The sequence below is a fragment of the Giraffa tippelskirchi genome, chromosome Y (assembly GCF_054371585.1).
Source record: "Giraffa tippelskirchi isolate mGirTip1 chromosome Y, T2T-mGirTip1v1.2.pri, whole genome shotgun sequence".
Lineage (NCBI taxonomy): Eukaryota > Metazoa > Chordata > Mammalia > Artiodactyla > Giraffidae > Giraffa > Giraffa tippelskirchi.
The window spans coordinates 14,867,264-14,877,808 of NC_137290.1; the positions used below are offsets into that span (position 1 = coordinate 14,867,264).

Below are 10,545 nucleotides of genomic sequence, written 5' to 3' on the forward strand. Positions count from 1 at the left end.
AATTAGCCCACTTCTTCCAAGTTGTCCATTTTATTGGCATATAGGGGTTGATAGTAGTCTCTTATGATCCTTTGTATTTCTGTGTTGTCTGTTGAGAACTCTCCATTTTCATTTCTAATTTTGTTGATTTGATTCTTCTCCCTTTGTTTCTTGATGAGTCCGGCTAATGGTTTGTCAATTTTATATATCTTCTCAAAGAACCAGCTTTTAGCTTTGCTGATTTTTGCTCCGGTCTCATTTGTTGCTTTTACATTTATTTCTGCTCTATTATATGATTTCTTTCCTTCTACTAAGCCTGGGGTTCTTGAATTCTTCCTTCTCTAGTTGCTTTAGGTGTAGAGTTAGGTTATTTGTTTGACTTGGTTCTTCTTTCTTGAGGTAAGCCGCTTTTGCTATGAACCTTCGCCTTTGCACTCATTCTACAGCGTCCCATAGGTTTTGGGTTGTTGCGTTTTCATTTTCATTTGTTTCTATGCATATTTTGATATCTTTTTGGATTTCCTCTGCGATTTGTTGCTTATTTAGCAGCGTGGTATTCAGCCTTCATATGTTTGAATTTTAAATAGTGTTTCTCTTGCAGTTGACATCTAGTCTCAGTGTACTGTGGTCAGAAAATATGCTTGGAATGATTGCAAGGTTTTTTGAATCTACCAAAGCTGGACTTATGGCCGAGGATGTGATCTGTCCTGGAGAAGTTTCCATACGTACTTGAGTAAAAGGTGAAACCCATTGTTTTGTGGTGAAATGTCATATCGATATCAATTATGTCTAACCGGTCCATAGTATCATTTAAGGTTTGTATTTCCTTGTTAATTTTCTGTTTACTTGATCTATCCATAGGTGTGAGTGGGGTAGTAAAGTCTTCCACTATGACTGTGTTATCGTTAAATTCCCTTTCATGCTTGTTAGCCTTTGCCTTACATATTGTGGTTCTCCTATGTTGGGTGCGTATGTATTTACAATCGTTATATCTTCTTCTCGGATTGATGTTTTGATCATTATGTAGTGTCCCTCTTTGTGTCTTTTCACAGGCTTTATTTTAAAGTCTATTTTGTCTGATACGTGTATTGCTACTCCTGCTTTCTTCTGGTCTTGACTTGCTTGGAATACCTTTTTTCCAGCCCTTCACTTTCAGTCTGTATGTGCCCCTTGTTTGGAGGTGGGTCTGTTGTAGACAACATAAACAGTGGTCTTGTTTGTGTATCCTTTCAGCTATGCTTTGCCTTTTGGTTGGGGCACTCGACCCATTTACATTTAAGGTAACTGTTGATAAGTATGATCCTGTTGCCATTTGATTTGCTGTTTTGGGTTCGAGTTTATACAACCTTTCTGTGTTTCCTGCCTAGAGAAGATCCTTTAGCATTTGTTGAAGAGTGAAAAGAAGAGTTGGGAATAGATGTCTCTACAGTATCTTCGTTAGTCCGAGGTAATAAGAAGAAGCATGTTAAAGCAAGGGGTAATGTGGATGATCAAAACTCTGACTTTCATCCTGAAACTTGAGGACAGAGTGTATTTTCAGCCTGCACAAGTTTAAATGTGCCATTCATACGAAAGCCTTCTACCATCCAGATAGCTGCTGAAACAAGTGCCCCAACTTGAAATGATTTCTCTTCTCCATCGTAAATATCAGTTAGACCACAGGAGCATACTGTGATACATCAATCTGCAGCTGCTTTAGGTGTTGTTGTTGTTGTTTTAATTGAAGAGAAATTGCTTTACAGAATTTTGCTGTATTCTGTCAGAATTCAAAATAAATCAATCATAGAGGCACATATATCCCCTCCCTCTGGGAGTACCCTCCCATCTCCCTCCCCATCCCACAATCTAGCTTGAGCATTTGTCATGGGATTTCACATAGCAGCTGCACTAAATCAAATGGCTCTAGTGAAAATTTTGCAGCTATGTCTACTTCTGTTTCTCCGTACCGCACCTTATGTCCATTACAGAACAGTTAGTTTGGACCGAGGGTGGAGCCTTCTACCTTTCCAGGTTGGTATGGTAACATGTCAGCCCATGACCGTCCTTTTCCTAAACTACAACAGTCAGGCAATTTAGTTTTCCCAGTGCCAAAGATCCCTGACACATCTGCTGCTTCTCTTTCAAGATCCACTCATCAACCATCTTCATTATTTGAAAACTGTCCTAATACAACTGATGTACCAAATAGGTGTTGGATTATGGAGGATACCAAAGTGTAAAATTAATGTTGGGAGATGTCAACAAATTCCTACAATTCTCTTATTTGAAGAAAAAAGTTACATATTCATCTTCATAGGGCCAATTTCTATTTTGGAATAATTAAGAGTAAAATGAGTCTTTCTTTCCGTGCCTGACTATTTTACTCTGCATAATATAAACACTTCTGTGCAAGGTCATAAAATAAACACTACACTTGCTTTCACTGAAACCCACAGTCAGTTGATTGACTTCATTGCATAGAAGTGAGCAGACCCATGTTTGGTTTGGTAACAGTCCTGAATGTTAAGAATATGTGTATAGAAGGGTGATCAATCACTTTTATTTCAGGAACCAAGTAGACTTATTGATGTGATTTTTCTGTGTAGAAATTCTTTAGCAATGACATTTTGCAGGTTTCATGTTTTTGGTTACTGTTTATGCAAGCAGCCTTTATTTTAAGTTGATGTAGAAGTAAACACTGGTTGAACATTGCCCTTCAATTGCTAGAAGACCAGTGACTTTATGATGTCAGCGCTACTCTTCAATTGCTAGGAGACCAGTGACTTTGTGAGGTCACAGCTTTTTGACTTTGAGAACCATGCTGATGGTCTTGAGAGTTTATCTCTGTACGCCAGCCAAGCAGCATTTGAAGTTAGAGTGTGTAAAGTCAGACAAATGAGAAAAGTATCTGAAGAAAGATCTCTCTGAGATGGCACACATTCCTTCAGAAATTCAAGATGTGCTTCGTAACGATGTATCAAGTGGTTCCAAAACCTCCATTGGATCGTCTTCGTGTGATTACACACTTACTGGGGACTCAGTTTTGAGATCTATGATTGAAGAATATGCTTTCCAGGCTTTGTCTAAGGAAGCTGGGATAAAAAGGCCACCCTACACATTTTCTGTCTCTGAAAGAAATGAGTGGAATGATTTTCTTTCCCTCACTTTTCCACAAAAACTCTGGGCTATAGTTGAAAGTGATCAGTTTGAATCTATTTGGTGGGATGAGAGTGGCACTTCTATAGTGATCAACGAAGAACTCTTCAAGAAAGAAGTCTTGGAAAGAAAGGCCCCTTTCAGAATATTTGAAACTGATAGTATGAAAAGTTTAGTTAGCCAGCTTAAACTTTATGGGTTTAGTAAAAAGCGACAAACTTTTCAAAGATCTGCTTCACTCCCTGACTTTCTGGAAGAAGAAAACAATGTCTCTGTTTTGAGCAAGGTAATCCAAAATTTCCACTTACTGTCAATATGTAACATTAAATCATGTGACTTAGAAAGCATGTTCACATATGTAGCTAAAACCGAATTTAAAATTGAGATAGCAAACTGTTGAACACGTTTTATTTTTTGAAGTTGAGAACAGCTGGAGGTTAAAATATTTGATACTTAATACACTCTCCTAGCAACTTGAAATCAGATACATGTCCTCAAGCTACTTTAAGTGGTATTTACTGTATATATACAACATATTTTTTAGTTGAGGAGCATACTTGTTTCTAACATGTAAGGTGTTAAAACTACTAATGGAGGTGTTGTCTTTGATTCTATTTAATTGGCATCATTAAAGGAATACATTTTTATAGTTTAACTTTGCTTGTCAGTTTTACCTTCGTTTATAAAAAACTAAATAATTGTATCCTTTGATTTTAGTTACAGATCTACCATAATCCAAATTTCAAAAGAGGCTATCCCCAACTTTTAGGAAGAATGAAAAGAAGAGTTGGGATTAGCAATGTGTTTCCGAAATCTTCACTAGTTCCAGATTACGAGAAGAAGCATGTTAAAGCAAGGGTCAACATAGATGATCGTAACTCTGGTTTTCATGCTGAAACTAGTGGAGAGAGTCCATTTTCAGCTTCCACCAGTTTAAGTGTGCCTTTCCCACAAAAGACTTATACCAGCCAGATAGTCCCTAAAACAAGCGCCCTATTTCCGCGTGACTTTCCTTCCCCATCAATATCAGCTAGACAAAGAGAACAGAACGTGGTAGATCAACCTGCTGTTTTAAACCAGTTGAGCATTTTTAATTGGCACTTCCATAGCACCTACACTCAAGCAAATGGCCACGTTGAGGACTTTGCTACTACCGCTACATCTACTCCTCAGAACCACATCGTATCTCCATTATGGAGCAGTTCTTTTGGACTGATGGTGGAGCCTTCTACATTTCCAGACAGGTATAGCGATATGTCAGCCCATGACAGTCCTCTTCCTAACCAGCAACAGAGAGGCAACTCAAGGTCCCCAGTGCCAACGATCGCTTATACACCCACCTCCTCTCTTTCAAGTCAATTCATCAACGATATTCCTTATGTGAAAACCATGCTAATTAAAACTGACCTATCAAATAAGTATCAGCTTATGGAACCTAATGAAGATTAAAATTTACGTTGGGAGATGTCAACAAATACCCACAATTCTTGTATTTGAACAATAAAGTTACACGTTCCTCTGCACAGTTTTGTTTTCTATTTTGAAGCAATGAAGAGTAAATTAAGGCTTTATTTCAATGTCTGGCTATTTCTCTGCACTCTTTTATAAACTCTTCAGTTCAAGAAAACATCCGTTAGGCATCCTAGGTAAATGGCACCTAGCCTATTGTTTCTAAGCAAGAAAATGAGAACAAAGGGAAAAGAGGTAATGGATGTAAAGTGATTTGGGAAATCATCCCTGCTGAAATGAATGGGTGTCTAAATGAGGAGGGTACGGGTGAAGGAACACATACAAATAAAATCAAAACAAGTGCACCTACACAGTACGAACCTTAGTGCATTCACAGTTACATGATATTCTATTACGTATCGGTAGAGTCTTAAGATAGAGAAGGAAATGGTGCCCCGCTCCAGTATTCTTGCCTGGAGAATTCCGTGGAAAGGGGCTCCTGGTGGGCTGCTGTCCATAGGGTCGCACAGAGTTGCACACAACTGAAGTGACTTAGCAGCAGCAGAGTCTTAAGACATTAGACAGGAGATTGTCTTCATTCTAGAAATTCATTTCATACTTGAAAATATAAATATTGTAGCATGTCCAAAATTAGGAGAACCGTTATACCATCACTGTGATACCAACGATTACAGGACATAATCAGTGACTGGACCATGGCCAGCACAAGATAGGTATTTTACAAGTGGTACTGTATAGGGTCATTTTAGCTCTGCTCTCCTTAAGGCGTACCTTTATTTCCTGCCACCATGATTCCACCCTATATTTCCTAATGCATATTTAGATTTTGCTTATCTGTTCCCTCGGAGACAAAATAAATTCCTCTGGTGATTGCAGCACCTCAGGATGGTTAACAAGTTCTTTGAAGACATGATATTTGTTTTCCGTAGTAGTTTCAGTACCATTCTCTTACACCGTGCTTCTGGAGCTACAATCACACACACTGCTTTCAGATGTGCTAAGCCCCTTCTCACAACTTTGCCTCAACTCTTTCTTGGGGTTGGAAGGAACCTCTGTTCGCCCTCCTACCAAGGTGAGCACGGATATCAGGTCTTCAATGTGTTTGGGGTCTACCCTCTTTTCTTTGTGTATCTTTCACATCAGCTAAAACGTGTACTTACTGAATTATCAACAAGGAAATGTAATCACGAATCAAATGCTATATACATTACTCAACAACATCCTATAACCTGCACTATTATCATAATTGACCTTTCCTACTTACTGAGAATCTTTTCCCGGTTGATAAATATATATCTTATATGTTCATGAGTGTCAAATGTGGGAATTCAAATTATAAAATGATTGCTGCTCTCATGAAGTTTACAGTCTATAACAACCCATACTAGTCATGTTGTTTCAGGCCCCAGTTCCCTAAAATTCAGTAGTAGTTATAGAGATATTTATGAAAAAAACAAACAAACAAAAAAGAATCATTCATTTTAATTCTCTAGAAAAGTCATGGAGTAAGGAGGGATCAAAATCAATGGCTGATCCTTCACATAGTTCACAATGAAAGAAGATGAGCAGAGTGTCTGCCAGTTGGACCCCCCAGACTGTCATGAACACTACCTAGAAATCTTGGCAATCTCCACTTTGTGGCCATTTCTTTAGACAGTAGTAGCAATATCAAGTCATGGCCCTGTTTTGGTGTGGTAACCCACATAGGACAACACCAAGTTAAGTTCACCGTTCTCATGTTTGGGGCTAATGCAGAGTGAAAGCTGTGGACTATTTGTGTAGATAAGGGAGGTGTCCAAACAGCACACGCTTTTTCTTTCACTGAAAACTTTCATTAAATTTGGCTGAGAACACTATACTTTAGAGAGGTAAGCATTTTGCAGCAATTGTAAGAGTTATTGAAATCGGTGTCCTTAGTTATCCTTTCAAGCGCAAAGTCCAATGGTCTGGTTTTCGATTTCAGGCATCTTACTATGGAGCCAAATTTGCATGCTTTGAGAAATAGCACCTTAAAAGCAATCACATCTTCTATTTCATTGCCGTGTACTGATTATTCCTGCTCACTCCCTTTGATCTTCTTTTCCTGTTCTGCTTTGAGGGGCAGGTCCTTCTCAAAAAGAATAGGATTAATTCCCTTAGTGCTCTGTGGTAACTTGGAAAAGGCATGGATAAGGACATGCAATATATTATGTGGGAAAGCTACTGTTTTTGTTCCCTCCTGAAAACATAGTATTAAATTGTACCTCAATTGTCCTACCACGGGAAGCCTGGTTACATGATGCATTACCTTGGTGATCAATTCCCATATGGCTTTAACATATCAGTACCTTTAATTCTCAAAAGCTTATAGAGAAAGTATCTCAATACAGTAGGGAAATATTATACATGAGTTCAGTGTTCTTTCCCGTACTTATTTATTTTATAATTTGTGCCTAAAATAGTAAAAGTGAGAACAAAAATTCAAGTGAGTTAACGCAGTGAGTTAAACACAGAAGATTGAGACAAGAAGTAGAAAAATTGATGGGAGAAGATCAGAGGATGAAATTGGGTGCTTATAGTGGAACAAGCAAATGTGTAACTGCAGGGCCTAAATAGCTCAATATGACTTCACTATTGTTACCCTACAAATTATTTTCATTTTAGCAAATCACAGAATAGTCTTACATGCAAAGTACTTTAAGATCCCATGGAATGCACAACAAAGGTATATCTTTTAAAGCATTCTGATTTAAAATGTCGCTAGAGACATATCATTCAAGTAGAAAATGATTTCCAAAATTAAGCCTAGAGACAAGTATCAGAGAAACTTTGGGAAGTTCATAGGTGTCCTCCAGTGAGTCCTTGGGTTTTCTTTTCTTTTTGTAATTGTGTTTAAGCATACAAGATCGTGACTGTGCTTGTGTGTGTGTGCATCAGATTAAGAATGTGAGTGTATGTCTGGGCTCTCTTTTGGACTTTTATGTTAGAAATTTCAGCTGAAGAAATAGTTCATTCAAAAATACAGCCAGGCACAAATTAAACTGCCCATTCAAAACTCTTCTTTCTCTTTTCAAAGTGCAAGACAAACGGATGCGTCAAAGGTTGAAAGCATTTCAATAATAACCAAGCTCCTCCGCCCAAACATAGTTAAAAACTATGGTACTCTCCCAATCAACCCAGCAAAAGATGCGTGGGACCTTAGGTATCTATGATGTCTGGCAATAACAAAACACCCACCCTCTAATACGGCAGTACTCAAGAAGGCCATGTAGAGGCCTGGAGTTTCAACCAGGCCTTCCTGTAATAGGATACGACCTTCCTATAGGAGGCTGCACACTCACCAGTAATGAACACTCTCAGGCATCAAATGAAACTAAGGACGAAACCTGGAATTCTCTTCCCACATGGTGGAAGTCACCTTCCCCCTTCCCAAGTGGGTGTGATAGACAGTTAAAATGAAAGGAAGTTATAACATGGCTCACATTCTTCTTACATAATACCTGAAATGTCCAAGCCCCACCACACTACTAAGCAGCTGACTATACAGGTCTTCTGGTCTCAAATCTGTGTGACAATCATCACATAAGAATTTTATGAATATTTGAGATGCATTGATAGTGCGGATCTGTAAAGCTAAATGTCTTTGAGATCTGACTCAAATAGGAAAACTGTGTACTCCCTGTCTTCAGTTTTATGGGGATTTCACATGCATTCACACACTTCCACAATGCTCAACCTTCATCTGAAGACAAAAACTGTGACATTAAGAGAAGAGGAATGGTCTATTCACAGAGAAGGCCAGCGGTAAAGTCAAAATGGATGCAGTTTCCTGCCTACATCCCTGCTCAGTAATGTAACCGCTTGTAAGCATTCCTAAGGGCGACTAGGATACACAAGTCAAAGATGCTTCTCCCAGGATTACAGAGTTGGATTGAGAACTGTAAGTTTGTTTACCTCTCATCCCATTCTTAAGATCACAAACCATAACTGTTAACCCATCAGAAGATGGGCAGCTCTAGCACATATTTAGAGACAATGCCTGCTTCTGCCTAAGACCAAGGTTGTAGATCCAAGTGGCATATAGGGTATGGTTTCCATCTCAGGATACCACATGACTCCCCAGGGATTCTCCTTCTCTGGAAAGCTCTCAAGAGATGTTGTGAGAAGAATACTTTGAGGGTGGAAAACAAGGAAACCGACAAGAGTTGTGTTCTTTCTAATTGTCCTCAGTCTCACTTTTCATCCCATGTATAATGACAAAGTCTCCCAAGCACTGCCAATACCAATTTGTTGATGTTCTTCAGCCACTCAGTCTTGTCTGACTCTTTGTGACTCCATGTACAGCAAGAACCCTGGGTTCCCCTGCCTTTCAAATCACCAGTTTACTCAAACCCATGACTTTTGAGTCACTGATGCTTTGCAGCCATCTCACCCTCTGGCATTCCCTTCTCGTCCTTCCCTCAATCTTTCCCAGCATCAGTTTCTTCCCAGTGATTTCACTCTAGGCCCTAGATGGTCAATATATTGGCTCTTCATGGTCAGCGTCAGAACTTCCGTGAATAGTCTGAGTTGAACTCCTTCATGCTTGGCTAGTTTGAACTCCATGCTCGCAACGGAACTCTCACACATCTTCTCCAGACCCACTACTGCAAAGCATCGATATTTTGGCACTCAGTTCCTGTGGTCCTGCTCACTCCTCCATACGTTACTCCTGAAAATCAACTTTGCCCTTTCGGATCTTTTTCAGTAATCACTCAGCTTATTAACATGGTGTCTAGACTGGTCGTAGCTTTTCATCCAAGTGGCAAGTGCCTTTTCGTTTCGTGGCTGAAGTCACTCCCCGCAGTGATATCAGAGGTCAAGAAAGTGAAACCTGTCACTGAGTCAATTGTATCCTATTGCTAGATCTCAAAATGTTTGGACCACATTCCATGGTCTTATTTTTAGTGTTCGTTGGTTTGTGTTTAGATTGAGTTTTTTTTTTTTTTTATAAATTTATTTATTTTAGTTGGGGGCTAATTACTTTACAATATTGTAATAGTTTTTGCCATACATTGACATGAATCAGCCATGGGTTTACATGTGTTCCCCTTCCTGGACCCCCCACCCACCTCCCTCCCCATCCCATCCTTCTGGATCATCCCATTGCCCCGGCCCTGAGCCCTTGTCACATGCATCGAACATGGAATGGTGCTCTGTTTCACATATGACAATACACATGTCTCAGTGCCATTCTCCCAGAACGTCCCACCCTCACCTTCTCCCTCAGAGTCCATAAAATTGTTCTATGCATCTGTGTTTCTTATTCTGTCTCGCATATAGGGTTATCGTTACCATCTTTCAAATTCCATATAAGATTGAGTTTTAATCCAGCTTTTCCTGTCACCTCATCAGAAGGCTCTTTAGTCCCTAGTGTTTTTCAGCCATTTGTGTGTTGTCATCTTATAACTAAGGTTATTCACACTTCTCACAGTAATTCTGTTTCCAGCTTCAAATTCTTTCAGCAAGTTACTGTCCATGGTATACTCTGCACAGAAGTCAAATAAGCTGGGTGACAATATAGAGCCTTGATGTATTTCCTTCCCTATTTTGTACCAGTCCGTTGTTCCTTCTCCAGTTCCAACTGTTGTTTCTTGACCTGCGTGCACCTTTCCCAGGAAACAGGTATGGTGGTCTTATATTCTTATCTCTTTAAGAATTTTCCACAGTTTGTTGTGACCCACACAGTCTAAGGGCTTCCCCTGTGATTCAGATGGTAAAGCGTCTGCCTGCAATGGGGGAGGCCCAAGTTCGATCGCCGGGTCTGGAAGATCCCCTGGAGAAAGAAATGGTAGGTTACAGTCCATGGGGTCGCAAAGAGTCAGACACAAATGAATGACCTCACTTTCACATGCAGTCTAAGCCATTAACAGAGACAATAAAGGAGACGTAAATGACTTTATGAAACACCCTTGCTTTTTCTATGATCCAGACTCCAATTAA

At 39.5% G+C, this 10,545-nt stretch overlaps 1 protein-coding gene across 1 annotated transcript; it reads left to right on the forward strand.

Annotated features, from left to right (window-relative positions):
* The first annotated feature begins 2,753 nt into the window (after nucleotides 1-2,753).
* LOC145537586 (heat shock transcription factor, Y-linked-like) lies at nucleotides 2,754-4,637 on the forward strand. The gene is made up of 2 exons (XM_081568280.1): nucleotides 2,754-3,400; nucleotides 3,832-4,637. The coding sequence occupies exons 1-2, from the start codon at nucleotides 2,888-2,890 to the stop codon at nucleotides 4,561-4,563; spliced, it is 1,245 nt and encodes a 414-aa protein (XP_081424406.1). The 5' UTR covers nucleotides 2,754-2,887; the 3' UTR covers nucleotides 4,564-4,637.
* The last annotated feature ends 5,908 nt before the right edge of the window (nucleotides 4,638-10,545 follow it).

Bases quoted from the DNA above. Each gene is read 5' to 3' on its own strand.
- LOC145537586 (XM_081568280.1), top strand. From the start codon at position 2,888: ATGGCACACATTCCTTCAGAAATTCAAGATGTGCTTCGTAACGATGTA. The intron at 3,401-3,831 runs GTAATCCAAAAT...CTTTGATTTTAG, and splicing joins ATGTCTCTGTTTTGAGCAAG to TTACAGATCTACCATAATCC.